At 41.2% G+C, this 21,659-nt stretch overlaps 1 protein-coding gene across 5 annotated transcripts in view; it reads right to left on the reverse strand.

Annotated features, from left to right (window-relative positions):
• Nucleotides 1-21,295, reverse strand: part of MCOLN2 (mucolipin TRP cation channel 2) — a 75,637-nt gene extending 54,342 nt beyond the window's left edge. For 4 of the 5 annotated variants that reach the window (XM_060202262.1, XM_060202263.1, XM_060202261.1 and 1 more), the window contains exons 1-2: nt 21,014-21,295; nt 4,467-4,626 (exon numbers count right to left, since the gene is read on the reverse strand). In XM_060202262.1, the coding sequence (XP_060058245.1) occupies nt 4,467-4,626; nt 21,014-21,255 (402 nt within the window). In that variant the 5' untranslated portion in view covers nt 21,256-21,295. The remainder of the gene's footprint in view (nt 1-4,466; nt 4,627-21,013) is intronic. The other variant, XM_060202264.1, reaches the window with a different exon arrangement.
• Nucleotides 21,296-21,659: the final 364 nt, after the last annotated feature.

Raw genomic sequence — 21,659 nt, forward strand, 5'->3', positions numbered from 1 at the left:
AACCGGATACAGCAACACATCAAAAAGATTGTTCATCATGACCAAGTGGGATTCATCCCAGGAATGCAAGGCTGGTTCAACATCCGTAAATCAATCAATGTCATTCATCACATCAATAAAAGCAAAGCCAAAAACCACATGATTATCTCAATAGATGCAGAGAAAGCCTTTGACAAAATCCAACACCCATTCATGCTCAAAACTCTACAAAAAATGGGAATAGATGGGAAATTCCTCAAGATAGTGGAGTCTATATATAGCAAACCTACAGCCAACATCATACTCAATGGACAGAAGCTGAAAGCATTCCCCCTCAGATCGGGGACTAGACAGGGCTGTCCACTGTCACCGTTACTCTTCAACATAGTATTGGAAGTTCTTGCCATAGCAATCAGGCAAGAGAAAGAAATCAAAGGGATACAGATTGGAATGGAAGAAGTCAAGCTCTCACTATTTGCAGATGATATGATAGTATACATAGAAAGACCTAAAGAATCCAGCAGAAAATTACTGGAAGTTATTAGGCAATATAGCAAGGTATCAGGCTACAAAATCAATGTACAAAAATCAGTGGTATTTCTTTATGCAAACACTAAATCTGAAGAAGAAGACATCCAGAAATCACTCCCATTTACTGTTTCAGCAAAATCAATCAAATACCTAGGAATAAAGTTGACCAAAGAAGTGAAAGACTTGTATGCTGAAAACTATGAGTCGCTACTCAAGGAGATAGAAACTGATACCAAGAAATGGAAAGATATCCCATGCTCATGGGTTGGAAGAATAAATATCATCAAAATGAATATTCTCCCCAGAGCCATATACAAATTTAATGCAATACCAATCAAAGTTACACCAGGCTTCTTCTACAATCATTTATCTGGAACCTGAAAACACCTAGAATTGCCAAAACCATCTTAAGGAAAAGAAAGAGAAATGGAGGCATCACACTCCCAGACCTTAAACTATATTATAAAGCCATCATCATCAAAACAGCATGGTACTGGAACAAAAATAGGCACACAGACCAGTGGAACAGAATTGAAAGCCCAGAAGTAAATCCCAACACCTATGGGCATCTAATCTTTGATAAGGGGGCCCAGAGGATTAAATGGAAAAAGGAGGCTCTCTTCAATAAATGGTGCTGGGAAAACTGGGTTGAAACATGCAGAAGAATGAAATTGAACCACTTTATCTCACCAGAAACAAAAATCAACTCCAAATGGATCAAAGACCTAGATGTCAGACCAGAAACAATCAAATACTTAGAGGAAAACATTGGTAAAACACTTTCCCACATACACCTCAAGGACATCTTTGATGAATCAAACCCAATTGCAAGGAAGACCAAAGCAGAAACAAACCAATGGGACTACATCAAATTGAAAAGCTTCTGCACATCCAAAGAAACTATTAAACAAACAGAGACCCCTCACAGAATGGGAGAAGATCTTCACATGCCAGACATCAGACAAGAAACTAATCACCAAAATATATAAAGAGCTCAGCAAACTTAGCACCAAAAAAGCAAATGACCCCATCCAAAAATGGGCAGAGGAAATGAACAAAACATTCACCACAGAGGAGATCCAAAAGGCTAACAAACATATGAAAAACTGCTCTAGGTCACTGATTGTCAGAGAAATGCAAATTAAGACAACACTAAGATACCACCTCACTCCTGTAAGAATGGCATACATCAAAAAGGACAGCAGCAACATTTGCTGGAGAGGATGTGGGGACAGAGGAACCCTTTTGCTGGTGGGAATGTAAATTGGTACAGCCTCTGTGGAGAGCAGTCTGGAAAACTCTCAGAAGGCTAGACATGGACCTTCCATATGACCCAGTAATTCCTCTCCTGGGGTTATACCCCAAGGACTCCATAACACCCAACCAAAAAGAGGTGTGTACTCCTATGTTCATAGCAGCACAATTCATAATAGCTAAAACCTGGAAGCAACCCAGGTGCCCAACAACAGATGAGTGGCTGAGAAAGCTGTGGTATATATACACAATGGAATACTATGCAGCTATCAAGAACAATGAACCCACCTTCTCTGACCCATCTTGGACAGAGCTAGAAGGAATTATGTTAAGTGAACTAAGTCAGAAAGATAAAGATGAGTATGGGATGATCCCACTCATCAACAGAAGCTGACTTAGAAGATCTGAAAGGGAAACTAAAAGCAGGACCTGATCAAATTGTAAGTAGGGCACCAAAGTAAAAACCCAGTGGTGAGGGGTAGACATGTAGCTTCCTGGGCCAGTGGGGGGTGGGAGTGGGTGGGAGGGATGGGTCACAGTCCTTTGGTGGTGGGAATGGTGTTTATGTACACTCCTAGCAATATGTAGACATATAAATCAGTAGTTAATTAATATGAGAGGGGGAAATCAATTGTATGTCTCAAAGTTTCTCAAAAGACAAACTGAATCTTTTTAATATATAGGCTACGTATTTGATATGCGGACTCTCTCAAAAGCCTAGACCAAGTAGATTAGAATCTTCCAATAGCACAGCTATATACAAGATACTGGGTACTGTACAGCAAACCATAACAAAGGAACTTTTCAAAGTTAACCCAATTAACAAGTAATGTGATAATAATATTAACTATTGATTGTCTTTTTGAACCCTAAGACAGCAGGAACCTCACATCTTCACTATAGAGCCCCTACTTCCCCCAGTCCTGGAACCCTTGGATAGGGACCACTTTCCCGTATGCATCTCCCAATCCAAACCAAATAATATTGCATCCGCCGATCACAGCCTAACCAAAGCAACGATTGCCATCTCAACATGCTTCACCTCAGACTGTATCCAGAGACTTCATGTGTGGAATGACAACCCTTCAGCTTCATTACTCGGGTGAGACCTTTCCTTTAATAGTACACTCTAATTTCATCTCAGGTAGTTCACTTTCTAACAAAGTCCCATAACCTAGATATACACCAGTTTCTGTGAGAGAGAGCTTATGTGCACACGTATCCATAAACTACTGCAAAATATATACCTGAAAGCAGGATTACACTAGAGTTTGCAGTGAGTACCTCCCTAACACTTCCTCTCCACTATTCCAAGCTTGGGATCCATGATTGCTCAACAAATTGTTTGGCTTCATATGTTAACTCTGTTTTCAATCACCAGGTTCCAGATGCCACCAGGATGCTGGCTAGGCTTCCCTGGATTGAAGACCCCACCAATGTGTCCTGGAGCTCAACTTCCCCAGAGACACACCCTACTAGGGAAAGAGAGAGGCAGACTGGGGGTATGGACTGACCAGTCAACGCCCATGTTCAGCGGGGAAGCAATTACAGAAGCCAGACCTTCTACCTTCTGCAACCCACAATGACCCTGGGTCCATGCTCCCAGAGGGATAGAGAATGGGAAAGCTATCAGGGGAGGGGGTGGGTTATGGGGATTGGGTGGTGGGAATTGTGTGGAGTTGTACCCCTCCTACCTTATGCTTTTGTTCACTAATCCTTTCTTAAATAAAAAATTTAAAAATAAAAAAAATAAAACAAAAAAAAAACTAAGCATTGAATGTGTATTGAGCAGTGCCCTGCTTCTCAGCTTTCCTTTTCTTTCCAAGTAGCTTGCTAACCTTAAAACTTGATGAACTGGTATAGCATGTCATCATGAAAAGACCTCTTTATCAATGCAAACTGAAGATGCGGTTGCTTTGGGGCAGGAACCTCTTCTTATTTCTCAAATGGCATGGAAGCATTTTAGGAAGGTATTTACTTGCTCCAGCAGTAGAGTTTACATTATTCCACAGACAGCAGGATGACTGGTTGGCAGAGAGTCAAACAGCCTCAAATCACTGTTTTAAAGAGGCCTATGTTTCCAATGTAGCTGCATAAGCGGAAGCCTTCCTGAATAAACTGGTTCACAGATCAGATGACAACGCGGATAGCTGTGCTACTGGGGACAAAGGGTTCGACACTATGAACTAAAGGTCTCACTGTAGCCTCTGTGCCATCTTGACACTGCCTGGAGTGCCTGTGTGTATGGGAGGGGGGCTGGTTAATATTTACTTTGAACACTTGCTATTAATCAGAGAGAAGCATTCTGTAAGCCTAGTCAAAATAGTAATTAAAAATGCTGATTTCAAAGTCTTTAAATAAGGTGTTTTTGAATAAAGATGAGAGATTTCAAGGACAAAAGTTATTCTAAGAGGTATTCATCCGATGTGTTTATTCAGATACAGAATCCAGTATGACCACCTGAATGCAGCTTTGTGCTTTATCTATATTAACATCTTCATGACCTTGTAATTCCTTACTAAAACAAAGCCACCCTCTAAATGGAACTTGACTTTACCATCTGCCTCCCAGTGTCAATATAATTTTATAGTTTTATGAACTTGTGTGGGGATGTCTCAGAACAAAAGCTAAGTGGCAGAACATGTATGAACACTTCCATTCTGGGTAAGGAACAAACCAAACAAACAGGTAAGAAACATTACCTGTGTGGTGACCATGACGATCTTCAAGATCTGCAAACCCAGTTTCCATGGAATTTGGTTTCTGGCTCGATATTTGTCACAAGGGTTCATGAAGTAAAACTGGAGGTCTTCTCTCAGCCATTCTTCCTTCACCTCAGCATCAAGATGAGCCATTGCATTTCTGCCACAGAAGATCAACTTTTAAGTACAGAATGAGTTCCTTAAGAATAAGGCTCCTACCTCATCACCTGGGGCCCTAATCAAGGAGTCCTGGGATTCCTACACAGACATGATGGGCCTAGACCTCTAACAGATCCCTTTCTCCGTGGTCACTGGTCATATCTATCAGGAACAACATAATGGACCCCTTTGTGGGCCCCTATAGGACCTTGCCCTCAATGTGGATCAGCAATGGTAAGAACTGTTCCATTCTCTGAAGGGAGGTTGGGCAACATACCCTACCACTAGTAGAAGATGGGTCCTGAAATTAGTACAACCTGGAATGTTCCTAGCCGCAACCACAGAATGTGAGCTCAGACCTACAGTGATGCAGAGGTTACATGGGTTCCTGTGCTGAATATGGGCCCAGTTCAAATCAATGGGGTTTACAGTTAATAATATTTATACATTTTTTTTCTAATATTTGGGAGCTACTCTCTTCCCTGATCCAACTTTCTAGTCTTTTTACCAACTATGACACCATCTCCCCAGACAATACCTTGGGTCCACCTGCATGTTAGCTGTCATACTCAGGCAAAAACTAGTAAAGTCATGGGCCCTTTGGAATATACCTAAAATAAACCTACTAGCGTTTCCCAAAATGGAGACCCAAATATTCATCTGCAATATTCTTTCCTTTAGGTTCATGATTATTGAAGAAATTTTTTTCTGCTTATAAATAAACTCTTTTTTAGCCACCAGGTTCCAGATGCTACTGTGATGCCAACCTAACTTCCCCAGGCACATGACCCCACCAATGTGTCCTGGAACCCCTCCTCCCCAGAGCCCTGCCCCACTAGGGAAAGAGAGAGACAGACTGGGAGTATGGATTGACCTGCCAATGCCCATGTTAATTGGGGAAGCAGTTACAGAAGCCAAACCTTCCACCTTCTGCACCTCATAATGATCCCACATCCATATTCCCAGAAGGATAAAGAATAGGAAAGCTATCAGGGGAGAGGAGAGGATAGGGAGTTCTGGTGGTGAAATTTGTGTGGAGTTATACCCTTCTTATCCTATGGTCTTGTCAATATCTCCATTTTATTAAAAGAAAAAAAAGAACAAGGCTCCTGTTCTAAACGTGAATATACATGGGCCCTAAATCAGATCAATGGGATAAACAGTTAATGGTATTTATTTACTTTCCTCATGTCTGGGAGCTACTCTCTGCCCTAGGCCAGCTTTCTCGACTCTAACAACATCTTCCCAAACAGTATTTTTAGACCACCTGCATATTAACTATCAGGAATAAGCAAAAATCACTAAAGTTATGAGCCCCATGGAACATACCCAAAATAAACTTCCCAGTTTCTTCCCACATGAAGACCCTTTAATTTCACCTGCTCTATTCCTACCTTTGGTTTCCTATCTATTAAACAATTTGTCCTGCTTTATATCTTAACCCTTTCAGACACCAAGTTGCAGATGTTACCATGACACCATCCTGATTTCCCTGGGCAGATGACCTCATCAATGTGTCCCAAAGTCTCACTTCCCCAGAACCCTACCCCATTAGGGAAAGACAGAAACAGGCTGAAGGTATGGGATCAAACTGCCAACATCCATGTCCAGTGGAGAAGCAATTATAGAAGCCAGACCTTGCACTTCCTGCACCCCATAAAGAATTTTGTTCCACACTCTCAGAGAGGGATAAAGGACAGGGAAGCTTCCAATGAAAATGATGGGACCTGAAACTCTGGTGGTGGGAACTTATGGAATTATACTCCTGGCCTGCCAGCATCTATGGCCATACCACCCTGAACACACCCAATCTCCTCTGGAATTATACCCTTGTTATCTTACAATCTTATTAATACCTGTGAAATTACTAATAAAAATTTTTTAAATGAGTACTTTCTAATCACATGCTTTACACATTCTTAAATAAAGCCCTTTCTCTAGCCAGTAAACTCCTTTTCTCCTGAGCAGTCTGAAAATTATTCAGGACCCTCTATCACCTTCTTTTCCACACAACTAACCATATTTTTCAGAACGACCAGGTTCAAAATATATAAAAGTGGGTTTTACTTACAGAATGTCAATTTCTGCTACTTAACATACAGCATTTACCTATCACTAGAGTTTTAATAAAAACTTGAGTTTTTAACATTAATGTTATGCCAAGTATGAAATTCATAGAAAGTTGTAGAGACTAGTAGAATAAAGTTGTTGTGAGGATAAAGAACCTTTGTCCTCCTCTGCACTTCAGTTCCATCAGCACCCAGAGAAAGGAAAAAGGAGAGTCACATATGGTATTATGAGTGGCTTAGAGGGGAAGAGAGGATTGAATCAGAAAAAGAAGGGGCAACTATGTATAAATGTGGATAGACAGTTGTAGAGAAGATGGTTGGCCCATGTCTACAACTATAGGGGAACTGTGGTGGATTGCAGTGGAGAGAGTGAAGATTCAGAACTCTGGTGGTGGGAATGGTGTGGGTTCAAACCCCTGTCAACATGTAATTCTGTGATATAAAAATAAAAATAAAATTTTTTTATATTTACTTTCCCTTTTGTTGTCCTTGTTGTTTTTCATTGTTGTTGTAGTTATTACTGTTGTTGTTACTGATGTCATCATTGTTAGATAGGACAGAGAGAAATGGAGAGAGGAGGGGAAGACAGAGGGGGAGAGAAAGATAGACACCTGCAGACCTGCTTCACCGCTTGTGACATGACTCCCCTGCAGGTGGGGAGCCTTACGCTGGTCCTTGTGCTTTGTACCACGTGTGCTTAACCCAATGTGCTACCGCCCGACTCCCAAAAAAAATTTTTTTTAAAAAGAATCTGTGTCCTACAACTCTGTGTAGAAAGGATGATGTTCCATTTTGAGGGGATACCTATGATAAGCTTCCAAAAAATAGATATCTTTAAAAAGTTAAAATAACACCCTTCTATTTATGCCTGGTCAAATATTTGTGTCACGTTATATTAGTAGAAATCTACTGTTAGGTAGATTAAGGTCTCTTGACTCAGGAATGGACATATGACTCAAGCTAGGTCCAAAGAGCCAGTGATACGTGGGTGGCCATAGGACTGTGGTTACAAGTGATGCCAAATATGTGGCCTTTCCACTAAGTAGTCTCCAAAGTGGGGCGTGTAAAGATATCTACTGGAATTACAGAAAGCATCAGGACTTTTATGTTATTGTCTTAAAAACAACAACAAAAGAACTTAACTGAAAATTGAGACAAAGTCCAAGATAACAACAGTATATAGTGACATAACTTATTAAAAAATGTCCACACATTGGAGATAGGTACCTCACTGTTATTACTGAATACACAATGAGCGCAAGTTTCCAGGAAGTGATCTCCCGTATCAAGAGAACTTTTCAGAGTGTAAGGTCTAGAATAGAGTGTAATGTAGAGTGTAGAGTGCAGAACAGACAAGACATGAATACTTAGTCTAAGAATGGCACTTGGGCTCCTAGATTCAAGGAGCCATCCATCCCAAGACTTTAAATGTAAATCAACCAAAACCTTTGGGGACTTAAGTAAATTTGAATTAGATTTATTGTTTGTAGCAATAGGAAGTGCCTTAATGTTTAATAAGTAAATCATACTAAGTTCAGTCAATTGTTCAACCTACATGTTTCTTGGCAATTTTTTTTAATTTGGGGGTCATTCTTATTGATCTTTTCATTTGAAATATCCAAAATCTACATTTTATACTGACTTTGATTGTGCTTTCTTATCTTCACTAAGAAGTTTAAAAAGAATCCCAAGAGGGAAAGTCTTTTTTAAAATATATTTATTTCCTTTTTGTTGTCCTTGTTGTTCTTATTGTTGTTGTAGTTATTATTGTTGTTGTTATTGTTGTCATTTTTAGATAGGAGAGAGAGATAGAGAGAGGAGGGGAAGACAGAGAGGGGAAGAGAAAGATAGACACCAGCAGACCTGCTTCACCACCTGTGAAGCGACCCCTCAGCAGGTGGGAAGCCAGGGGCTCAAACTGGGATCCTCACGCTGGTCATTGTGCTTCGCGCCATGTGCACTTAACCCACTGTGCTACCACACGACTCCCTGGGAAAGTTTATTTTTATACATTTATTTATTAACTAATGTGACAGAGAGAAGGAGAATTAGAGGATCATAGAGTACATTCAATGATAGTGGCAGAACTCATATTGTGGGTACACTATTTTATCCACAATGCTACTTCTGGGGCAGTGGGAAGGACTCATTTTAGGTTATTTGATGTTTATATTCAGTTGGTAATCATTTCCTATTTGTGAACTGAGGTTTAGACCTTCTATTTGCAAAATAAGTAGGCTAAGTTTCTTAGACTTTTCCTTCTGCTTAGAAACTGAAAGAGAGGACAAAGGTAGGCAGGGGGAAAGGTGGAAGGAAAAACAAGAGGATAGGAAGGGAGGGAGGCAATGAATGGTGCTAGGAAAAATGCACACTTCCTGGAGGCATGGAGGAAGTCTCTGTAAAGACTAAAGAATTCAGTACCAAGCCACAGAAAGTACTTGTTAAATACCTAAGGGCTGAAAAGGTTAAAAGAAGCTAAAGAACTTCCTGAGTAATCATGTCACCTGTGCACCTGAGGCTTTGGTCTGTGACCACAGGAAAGGGAACAAGGCTCCCAAGGCTGAAGGTCCAGAGTCCAGGCGCAGTCTGAGAGGAGATCTTCCTTAGAGATAGACAGGCTCAGAGCCAGCTGGTGGTGACGCTGGTTAAGCACACCCATTACAGTGCGCAAAGGACCCAGGTTCAACCTCCTCCCAGCTCCCCATCTGCAGGGGGGAAGCTTCACAAGTGATGAAGCAGAGCTGCATGTGTCTCTCTCTCTGTTCCTCCCTACCTCCTCCTTCCCTCTCTATTTCTCTGTCTCTATCCAATAAAAATAAAAAAAAAAAAACATTTAATAAAAAAATTAAGAAAAAAGAGGAACACCAAAGATTTAACCATTTTAAAAAATAGCCAGCATTAAAACTGCATGTTTCTCAAAATTAGAGGACTAAAGAGAAGACCAGAATGGTCAGTTCCAAATCAGAGAAATGGGGGGCTGGGTGGTGGCAAACTTGGTTAAGCTCACATGTTACAGTGTACAAGGACCTGGGTTTGAGTCCCCAGTCCCCACCTACAGGGGAGAAAGCTTTGCGAGTGGTGAAGCAGGGCTGCAGGTGTCTCTCTCTCTCCCTCTCTATCACCCTCATCCCTCTTGATTTCTGGCTGTTTCTATCCAATAAATAAATAAAGATAAATTTTTTTTTAGTCAGAGAAAAGGAAATTAAAATACAACATCCTGAGAAATGTTGGCCAAGTGCCTGCCTTTGGAGCCTCCACCCCACATGAGATGGAGAGCATCAAACTATAAGCTTGTTTGGTTCAAGGAAGTCCAGGGTGAAAACACCCTCCGCCTCTCAGCAAACACACAGGCCTCCTCAGAGGTCTGCCCTTGGACTTGAGCCCTCTAACCAATAACTAAGAAACAATGAGCAGTTGGTAGTAAAACACAGCCAAGCAAATAAGGCAATAAAGTAACATGAAAATATATACATTTAGAGAGAAATGGCTAAAGCAGGGCCAAATAGATCAGAACCAGACACACCTGCCTTATTTTTAAAGACTGTAAGTCTTATTTAATGACTATACCTATTGAAAAAAAAAAAAAAAACAGGTAAAACAACAACAAGAAACAAAATCTTTTAGGAATGAAATACCCATGGCCGCAATGAGTCTCATTTCACAAGAATGAGAAGACTAGAAATGTGCTTACTCAGCACCTGCTCTAGTTACCTTGACTGTTAACTCATTGTGCGAAACACATGTGCTTGGCCCTACGGACATAAGTCTCAACAGGTTCTCTGAACTTCAGGTGCTCAGTGGGCAGGAGGAGAGTGAGCCAGGTGAGTACCATACTGGAAGTCTTAAGAAGTAATATGGAATCAGAGGCTTACCTCAGAGGAGGGGGCTAAGACAGCCAGAGAGGGAACCCCATAACACATTTATTAAACTATGAACTATTTACTTGATGAGGTGCAGTGAATGAAGCATTTCCCAAAAAGCAGATGGCAGTGTGGCCCAAATAACCAAATATGTGATGTTGGCAAATTTTATCTACATTTTGTATGGCTAATTTTAAAGCTATCACATCAGAGACCATTCAAGCTTTGTCAGCTCAAAGACTGAATCTAGAAACTTGAGGTTTTGGGAAAAGTAAAACAAAACAAGCAAAATATAAATAACAAGATACCCAGAAATTCTTAACCCCACCAGAGTCACACAATACGATGAGAACCTGAGGAAGGAGGGGCTCTTCATCTTTCCCATGAAAAAATAGACACACCAGAATCAACGATGTAAAAGTGGTTTCATCATTAGCACAATCTACTCTGAAGACAAGCTCACCAGCCCAGGCTGCAATGGCCTTTTAGCTTGCTAGAATGATTCTTCCCCTACTCAATAAGAGGAATGAAAATGTGTGGTCTTCAATGTGGGGTCCAAGTGTGACTGCTTACTGGCATATGAGAGAAGGGAAAGGCATCTAGGTGTAATAACCAGGCAAAAAGAGAAGTCAAGATTCACAAGTCTGAAGTCTGAATAATTGCTAACACCTACGACTCCCTCCCTCACTAAGTCAGAAAGTCACCCAGCTGCTTTCATCTCTTAGATAAGTGAAGAGGGCGTGAATGGTGGTGCACCCCTGGTTTTCAGCATATGCATAATCTCACCATTTGGGTTTCATATGGACCCACTTAAGTATCTTACTACAAATCGCTGCATTTATTTATTTAAAATCAATGTATTTTAGCATTTACTATTAGTTGAGTTAATGTTTGCAAACACTAGGCTTTCATTAGTTAAGAACTTCACATGTATTTTTCAGTGACCCATCTCCTGTCAAGGAGTCCAGCAGCAAACTCTCAGATCTCAGCTTGGTGAAGTGACTATATTTAAAACAGCTGACCAAACGCTTTCCTGGGAAAATCTGTCATGAGGACTGTCCTGGTGTCCTCATGAAATATTTCTTCTTCAGATCTATTTTTTATTTGTTTTAATGAAAGAGATACAGAGAGAAACATATAGAAAGAGAGAGAGAAAGCTGCTCTCTGCTCAGCTCTGGCTTAAGTGGGTGTTGAGCTTTGAGTCTGGCACATGAGAGCCTCAGGCATGAAAATCTTTTGCATAACCACTATGCTGTCCACTCTGCCCCTTATTAAGCATCTCTTTATAAAGATTCGGGTTCTGCTCTGAGATATAGTCAGAACTCTGTTAGCCTTTGTGTTCTCTTCTAGGCTAACTAGTTCAGTCCTGTGGTTTTCTGTAGTTCTAGGAATGAACACAGGATCTCATAATGAACAACACTCCTATCTAGTCTTCTTAGCCTGTATCTTTTTCGAGACAGGAAGAGAGAAGAGAGGAGAGGAGAGAGATACACAAAAGCAGGATTTCGGCTTCCATAGTATCCTTCCTGTTTCCATGTAGTACTGAGAAATCAATCCCAGGGTTTTACACATGGAAGGCATGTGCTCTACCCACTGTACCACCTCCTAGGCTGCAGTCCTGAGGCTTTAAGTATTGTATATGGGGTGTGAACTTTTACCTTTGCCTCTCTAGTCAATCTCTCCTGAACAGACTCCCTTATCCTGTCTCTTCCTTGAAACTTCACCCCACAAGTCAGCTGTCTGGTAGTTTTCTCAAAACCACACTCTGCCCTCTTCACCTATCTGCTCAGTACTAGGACCATTCATCCAGCTTAAACTCTAATGCTTAAAATCCTGTCAGTGGGGTTTATATCTGAGTTGTACAGTTGGACTACTTAAACCTTTTTAAAAGGTTTCAGTACCTGGCTTCTCACCACGAGGCATTGAATTTAATTGACTAGTTCCCAGGTATAATCTAAACAACATTTTTTTTTTCATTTACTTATTTGTTTTCACCCCAGTACTGCTCAATTCTGATTACAGTTGGTACTGGACATTGAACTTGGGACCCCTGACATGTAAGTCCCATGTGCTACCTCCCTAGCAGGCATCAAGATTTTGATAGGCAATTCTAATTTGCAGCTAAGTGTGGAAAACTGTTCTAAAGTCTTAACTTCAATTTCTCCTTTTCCTTGACCCTTATTACTTCCAACTGACCACATCTCCCTTCAAAGCGCATCATGGAGCAGACAGTCCCATTGCTTCTCATCTGACAACTACAGCAGCCTCCCAGTTCTCCTCATGTAGTCAAGGTTAATTTTTTTTTGAGGGGGGTTAATGCGTAATAGTGCAATCACTGACATATGCAAGCAATTTCATTATATAATGGGCCCTCAGAGTTTTCTTCTTACCCTCAACCCGCCCTCCCTCCCCAGAGTCCTTTGCTTTAGTGCAAAACACACCACTTCCAGTCCAGGTTTCACTTTGAACTCTCTCTCTCCAGAATCCTTTGCTTTGGTGCAACACATGGCATCCAGGTGAATTTTAGAAGCATAAAGCACACATTTCCCCCACTTGAAGTTCTTTAGTGGTTTGTATCTTCAGTAAAATCCAACCCTCCTATGACTGCCTGAAAGAATAGAGCTTACTCTCCCCATACCCTCTCTGCTTTAACCCCATCCCACGACTCTTGGCCTGGGAGATTTCTTCCTGTGGGAACTTGCACCTGCCGTCTCATCCACCTTAGGGATGTTCCCCAACTCTGCACATTCTTGTTCTTCTTCACCTCCCAGCTCACCTGTCACCTCTTTCAAGATAACTACGTGATCGTTCTACTGAATGTGCTCTTTTCTACTGACGCATCATTTTATTTCCTCCATTACGATATTTATTAGTCTTTCCAAAAGAGAACTTTATGAATGCTCACTTCTGCTTATCTCTTCACCGCCAGTGTGCAGCAGAGACACTAACACATGGCAGTTTTTCCGTGATTATGTATTGGAAAAAAAGATGTGAGTCGGGAGTCGGGCGGTAGCACAGCAGGTTAAGAGCACGTGGCGCAAAGCGCAAGGACTGGCGTTAAGGAGCCCTTGGCTCCCCACCTGCAGGGGAGTCGCTTCACAGGTGGTGAAGCAAGTCTGCAGGTGTCTTTCTCTCCCCCTCTCTGTCTTCCCTTCCTCTCCCCGTTTCTCTCTGTCCTTTCCAGCAACGACATCAACAACAATAATAATAACTACAACAACAAAAGGAAATAAATAAATATCAAACAAAAATTTTAAAAAGATGTGAGTCAATACCTACAACTATATGAACTTAGCCTGAGTCTATACCATTAAGATCAAGGAGCACATGGAATAAAAATAAAATAATAATAAAAACAAAAGGATCAAAATAACAGTATAATAAGGCATGGAATAAAATAACACCAACAAAAACAGAATGCCCAACATAATATGAAAATTAAATTAAACAGATACATTATTTTTAAAGTAATTTTATTTTCTAAAATTTATATTTATAAGAAAGAGAGAGAGAGAGACCAGAGAACTCCATTCTAACTTGTGGTAATACCAGGGATTTGATCTGAAACCTGTTGGCCTCAGACATGCAAGTCTGGTGTGACGGCACTGCACATCTTCCTAACTCCTAAATATATGTTAAAGTCTTACCTAGCCAAGATACACTAGAGAATATAAGGTAATTTAGTTTTTTTATTTGCTTCAGTATTTCTAAAGTTTTTTTTTTTCTTCCAAAGAATGGATTAGCCAATTCTATATCACAAAAACTCAAAATCCATTTGCGGAGCGGGAATCATAGTCCTTCCCAAAATCAAAATTAAAGTGCAGGCATATTAAAAATGAAATTGACACCTATCAAGGGAGGGTGAGCGGTTGTACACCAGTGTAAAAGTCTATATGATAAATCATTAACCCGCCATAAAAAGATAAAAGTGATATAAGCATAATCCCTATCTTTTAAAAATATAATTTAATATGCCTTTCTCATAGTAAAATTTAGAAGCCATGAAAATAACACAGAGATTGTAATAAAAAAATTAAAACATCATGTGTTAAAAGGTACACGGGGAGGGGGGGGGAGTGAGCCGGTAGCGCAGAAGGTTAAGCACACATGGTACAAAATGCGAGGACCAGAGTAAGGATCCGGGTTCCAGTCCCTGGCTCCCCACCTGCAAGGGAGTCGCTTCACAGGCTGTGAAGCAGGTCTGCAGGTGTCTATCTTTCTCTCCCCTTCTCTGGCTTCTCCTCCTCTCTCCATTTCTCTCTGTCCTATCTAACAACGACAACATCAAAAGCAACAATAATAACTACAACAATAAAAAAGGCAACAAAAGGGAAAATAAATAAATATAAAAAAATTTAAAAAGCTACACAGGGATAAAAGGCTTGCAATATATTCAAGCAGGCACCAATTATTAGCAGGGCCAGGTGGTGGTACACCTGGTTGAGTGCTTATGTTACAATATGCAAGGACCAGGGTTCAAGTCCACAGTCCCCAACTGCAAGGGGAAAGCTTTGTGAGAGGTGAAGCAGTGTTGCAGGTGTCTCTCTCTGTCTCTCTCCCTCTCTATTGCCCCCTCTTCTCTCGACTTCTGGCTGTCTCTATCCAATAAGTAAATAAAGATAAAAAAATCATTCTAGTTCTTATTTAAAAAACTATTACCTACAAAAAAAGTTCCAAGTTATTAGTAAGAGAAAACATAACCCAATGTGTTCATAGGGAAATGATCTGAGCAGGTCAGCAAACATTGAACAACAACAATAATAATAACAATAATATTAGATCGGTAAAATCTAGTTCAGTTTTTTATTTATAAACAATGAGACTACTTTCTGAAGGAAATGTAAATTTTCCAAAGGTAATAGGACATATCTATAAGTCTTGTTTATGATTTAGCAATCAAAGTTCTCTAGATTTATACTACAATTTAAATCATTTATTCTTTTTTGTTTTTCTCTTTTAAACCAGAGCACTACTCAGTTTTGTTTGTGGCTGATGGTGATACAGAGGATTAAGCCTAGGACCTTGGAATCTCAGGCATGAAATTCTTTCTGCATAATCATTTCTGCATAACAGTCCTGTACAAATATATATATATATGTATATGTATATATATATATACAGAATGATGTAACAAAAATTTAATTGCAATGCTATTTGTAATTTTGCACTGATTTAAAGATACCTGTGGCATACTATAAATTTTTAAAAAATATTTTATTTACATACTTATTTACTTATTGGATTGAGATAGAAATCAAGAGGAAAGGAAGAGATAAAGAAGAAGAGAGAGAGACAACTGCAGCACCGCTTCACCACTTAAAAGCTTTTCCCCTGCAGGTGGAGACTGAGGGCTTGAATCTGGGTCCTTGCACATTGTAATGTAACACAAGTGCTACTTTTTTAAGTTACAAAACTATATGTAGATATTTTTAACGAGAAGTGAATAAATTATAACACGATAAGCTAAGTAATTTCTGTGAAGTATTAATGGTCACTAAAATTTTATTTGGATTTCCTTTTTTTCCTGATTTTTAGTGACTAATATTTGATTCTTTGGATATCATTGAGTTAAACCATTTCAAAAAAGAGTCTAATAATATGTATCAGGTAATCAGGTATTTCCCTACCCTGAGTTTGGGGGTTGTGGCTGCATGGGTGGAGAATGGGCCAAGGTTAAGTCCAGATATTAAAATTCATCTTTCTCTAGCACTGACCAGGTAGTCACCAGCTGAATGCCCCAGGGCACTCTGACAGATGTTTGAATTTAGGCTAGTCCCAATAACTCACACATTGGTGACTCTTACATTATGTTTTACTCTGATTTTTACAGTAAATTGATTTTCTCATGATTTGCTAATCTTTTGTAAAAGAAGGGAGAAAAGAGTCCAGTTATCTGAGACTTTGGGGGTGGCTGGACACTAATTAAAGGAAGTTTAAAAAGAAAAAAGAAGGATGGGGAAGAGGAAGAAAAAAAGCAGGAGGAGGAGAAGGAGAAGAAGAAAAGGAAAAAGATGAGGTGGAGGAAGAAGAAGAGGAGGAAGAGGAAGAAGGAATAACAAAGAGGAAATCCTGGTCATCTTCTCAGAACAGTTGTCAGAATATGAATGACATGACCAATCTAACATTAAAACATGCCCAGAGAAATATCACAAACATTTTTCATTAAGCTACCCACCAAGGATAAGCATGTTAGAAGTTTCAGGAATTTCCCTAAAGACAGTCATGCCAGTAAGTTCTTGTAAAACCTCCGCTGGTCACCACTTCATTACAAGCCTGCAGAAAAACAGAACTAGAACATTTTGAAAAGTGTTAACAGCGCTTGTTTTGAACAAGCTATGCCCACTTCAAAAACATCCTGAAGAATCAGCTCTGTAGGCTACAGATAAGTAAAGCAAAATTCTGTTTCTCAGTAATACTGGACTTCAAAAGTGATTGAGTCTGAAAAAGATGGCAAGAATTATGGTATTTCCTTATATTTTACTTTCTTTGATAGTTTCAGTAAGTGCCCGATTTAATGGGGTGATGATTATGTCTCTGCCTAAGCAAAAGTGAAATTAAAAGAAGTTGTAAAATGATGACTAATATCCCTCAAAGAGCTGAGTGTATTTTCATTACTTTTGTATAGGCCTACCTCAGTGTTAGTTGGGGAATTCCTACACTCTCCTGTCTCTAGCAACTTCCCCCAGTCACACAGTTGAGCAGATGTATTTTTAAGCCCAACAATTAAATCGTTGCTCTTCTGGAATTATACCAAAGACAATTTTCCAGAATCCCTAGCCTCACTAGTTACCAGTTACTATCAGGTAGATGTTTTAGTCTGAAACCACATTATATTCAACAAGAAATAATATAAAACATAATCTTCAAAGGAGAAGAAAGTAAACATCCCACTGCCACCATCTAGGGGAATGAAACGGAGACAACAGACACTTAAAGCGGTCTTGCCAGGGGAAAGGAAGTGATGGTCCAAGTCCAAAGTCAAGATAAAAAATTTCTCTGAAGTCAGACTGGGGTAAGTGGGAAGAAAAATTACCAGATAGTCAAGATAAGCAAGTAAATGAGCCAAAACATGACTTTGAACTTTTGATACTGAAAGGAAATATTAAGGCTTGATAAAGAAGACAGAGTTCTAAAGAAAGTTACTTTTCTCTATGAAATACATAGCATGATGTCAGAACTCACAGAAGGGTGATTTCATTCTTCAGAACTGACTGAGGAACTGGAAATGCAGACTTTAGACCAGTCTTGAGGAACATTCCATGTTACCCTATATACCTCAAAGACTTTTCTTTGATTTATTTTTACAATGAAAACTATGGCCACAAGAAATCACCTATTTTGTTTTTAGTAAGTGTTCTTTAATGCCTTATTCTGGGTTTCACTTCACTGGCAGAAACCTGGTGACAGGATTAGTTTGTGAATATGATCATTTCTGACTTTCAGTTCTGTGTTTTCTGTCACTCTATTGGAAACTTGTCTCCCTGCTTGTTTCATTAATACATCCTACATATACCATTTTATTGTTAAGGAAAAAAAAAAACCTTATGATATGCTTGTTCCTTCTTGGGACAAAAGAACATGGTCTAAACATCAGGATCTTCCAGTACAAGTGCTTAAATAAAACTGACACTATTTTGCTGGGTCCCTCTGCATGGGAATGATCAGAGGAAGTGTGGGAAACATGTCTGTTTTAAAAGGGCCCACATCACAGAACTTGATTTGTCAAAGGTTTGCTAGAGGAGAAGAATATGAAGAGGAAGATGAGCTAGAGAGAGAGAGAGGGAGAGTGATAGAGTCCTGATTCAACAGGAAGAAGATACCAGATTCCCTAAAAGGGTACTGCTAGGTCAGTGCATCCTTGAGGTGGTGTTCAGTCCTCAAAGTGTGAAGTCCACATCCTACTTCTGGGAAGATATCTGCGTCTAAAATTTCAGCATGTGCACCTTAACATTCATAGGCAATCTCATCCACCTCTCTTCCTCTTTCTTCCATTCTCAGTTTATGAGGACATGATATCCTCTGTTTTCACTGGAACAGTACAACCAGACATATCAACAAATTATTACTCCCTCAGAAGTTATTTATGTAAACATGAAAGTGTGTCTCCTTCACTGTAAGGACAGAGACTTCTGAAGATACCCACTGGATATAATTTAAACATTTAAGTCCTGAAGGAAATGTGGTATGAAATATAATGATGGAGTTAAGATTTTTTTTAAATAGGAGTACTATACACTATGCCTACCCTGAGTGCAACTTGTTTATCCTTTCAAGAAAGAAAAAAAACTGGTAATTAACTCAAAATCAATTGATTCCCTAACTTTCTGGGTTGTTCTTTGAAAGCTAATGCTGATGAAAGGAATGTGTAACTTCTATGCACATTTCTCCATTAAAAACAGACACCTAATATTAAGAAAGGCTTCTGAGATATAGGACAGCAAGTTATTTCTGTGTGGCATTCATACACATCCAGGAGATAAGCAGATGGCTCCAGTTATATCTCCTAACTCAAAAGCGAGCCTTCAAAATTCTAAGGTCTTACTGAAATCAAAGAATTCTCCTCTTCAATTCTGGCTCCTGGCTGGCACATCAAATTGGTATTGAGAGTGCCATGCAGGAAAGGTAGGAAAAGCTATTACACTATTTTAAGAAAGTTTAACAGTCCACCACTATATTTATTTGTTTTGCCAGCGTAAAGGGGGAGCCAAGACCCGTCTGTATTCACCACCCTCCCTGGCTCAGTCGCGCTGTTGGGTAGTAGCAGCTTTGACCACGGAGGTGGGGCCCTGTAGGCAGCGCCATCCCGCTGAACTGTGTGCTTTTCATAAAGGCAGAGGAGCTGGAGCTAACCGCACTGTAACCCTCCCACCTGAAGAAAAGGCCTGTGTGTTCCCGGAAGGCAAAACCAGCCCTTACTTAACTAACAGCAAGCACTTAATACATGCATTCCCAACCCAGCAAGAAAGCTCGAGTTTATAGAACAGTAAAAGCCATGGGCTTGATGAGGTTTTTTTTTTTTTTTTCTTTTCTTCTCCAGAGTCTGATATCCTCGGAGGGGGAAACATGCAACTCAGGAAGGGCCTGGCGATGGCGCACTGGTTAAGCACAAAGACCCAGGTTCGAGCCCCTGCTCCCCACCTGCAGAGGGTGCACTTCATGAGTGGTGAAGCAGGTCTACGGCTGTCTATCTTTCTCTTCCACTCTCTTCCTCCCCGTCCTCTCTCAATTTCTCTCTGTCCTATCTAATAAAAATTAAAAAGAAAAAAGGAGGGGCAGTAAGAGCAGCGGTGGATTCGTAGTGCCGGCACCAAGCCCCAATGATAACCCTGGTGGCAATTGAAAAAAATTAAAATGCAGCTCCGGTACCTCCTCACCTGACAGTTAACTTGAAAACACCAGGTCCTTTCCTTGTATTCCCGGCCTGGCGACGATGACAAGGCTGCCAGGCCAGGCCATGCCTCCGCCTTTAAAAAACATTTATCCGCCTTAAAAAAAAAAAAAAAAGAAGAAGAAGAAGAAGAAGAAGAAGAAGAAGAAGAAGAAGAAAGAAAGAAAGAAAGAAAAGAAGAAAATAGAAACAGGTTGGGGATATGGATCGGCCTGTTAATGCCCATGTGCAGCCAAGAAGCAATTATAAAAGCCAGACCTTCCACCTTCTGCACCCCATAAAGATCGTAGGTCCATACACCCAGAGGGATAAAGAATAGGGAAGCTTCCAATGGAGGGGATGGGATACAGAACTCTGGTGGTGGGAACCATATGGACTTATACCCCTGTTATCTTACAATCTTGTTAACCATTATTACATCACTAATGACTGCCACCTCTCCAGAATCAAAGGAGGTCTCGAAACTTGACATCAGGCTCAACCTGACGCTTTTGACTGGCTACGGAAGAAGGGCAAACGCTAGAAGAAGAAGACATCACTAATAAAATTGTTTAAAATAAAAACACTTTCCCGAGGTCTCAGCATTCACAACAGGCACCCAGCTCACAGGTACAAGCACGCACTTCAGCATGGCCAGGAAATCCCCCCTCCTCCAGGTGTAAGCTCTTGCAGGCGGCCCCTCCGGCTTTCACCTCCCCGACCAGCCCCGAGGGGCGCGCAGACCTGGGCGTGGGCATCAGCGGCCCGCGAGGCGGGAGGCAGCGCCCAGGGGTGCGCAGCTGTGCGTGGCCCCGCGTTCCCGCCCAGCCCGCGGTCGCTGCCTCCCGCCCCGCGCAGAGCTGAGCTGCGCGCCTGGTGAGCGACGAACCTGCTCCACGCGTCTGCGACCAGCCCGGCGGAGACCAGAGGCGGCGGAGCGGACCTGAGCTAGCGCGAACCTGGGCGAGGCTTTTCTGGGAAGAAACCCCGCCGCAGGGTTAGGGGCATCGAGGTCCCCGAGAAGGGGCTGCGGGATGGAAGGACCCTCGCCCACCCCAGTCCTGGCGCCCCAAGGGCTCCTGGGCCACTAACCTTTGGCGACCCCCATCCCGGGACAGGTGGGAGTGTCCCTGCCACATCGGCAGGTCCAGCGTCTCCGCGCCGCCGGGCATGGCGCAGCCCCGGAGCTGCGGGGGCGGGAGGCCGCAGCTGGCACCGTTCACCTGCGGCCCCCTGGTGCTGCCATCGGCCCCCTGGCTCCCGCGCGGGTTTCGGGCGCTCAGCGCGGTAGCCGACCTGTTTCGCTTTAAGGGGTTGTCAGCGGTCAAGTCCATGAGAAGCCCTTTCTGCAAGGAAGCCAACCTTGGTGCTGCCCCGGCGCCCTCCACATCGCCCCCAGGTGGCAGGGTTGCGCAATCTCGCTCTTCAAAGTTGCTGTTGCTTTTTTTGTTGGTTGGTTGGTTTTTGCTTTGGTTTTTCCTCTCCCTTATTTTCTTCATCCATCTGTCCACTTCTTTATTCATTTCTACTTTGATGAGTTCAGAAATCACACTGAATGGTGGGTATGGCGGACACAGGGATAAAGGAAGACACGTATTTTATTTTCCTGTAAGATTTAATGTTCATTCAGACATGATCAGTTGATTTTTTTTATTTTATTAGTGATTTAACATTGATTTACAAAATTATAAGATGACAGGGCCATAATTCTGCACCGTTCCCACCACCAGAGTTCTGT

Source organism: Erinaceus europaeus, chromosome 11 (genome assembly GCF_950295315.1).
Source record: "Erinaceus europaeus chromosome 11, mEriEur2.1, whole genome shotgun sequence".
NCBI classification, from domain to species: domain Eukaryota; kingdom Metazoa; phylum Chordata; class Mammalia; order Eulipotyphla; family Erinaceidae; genus Erinaceus; species Erinaceus europaeus.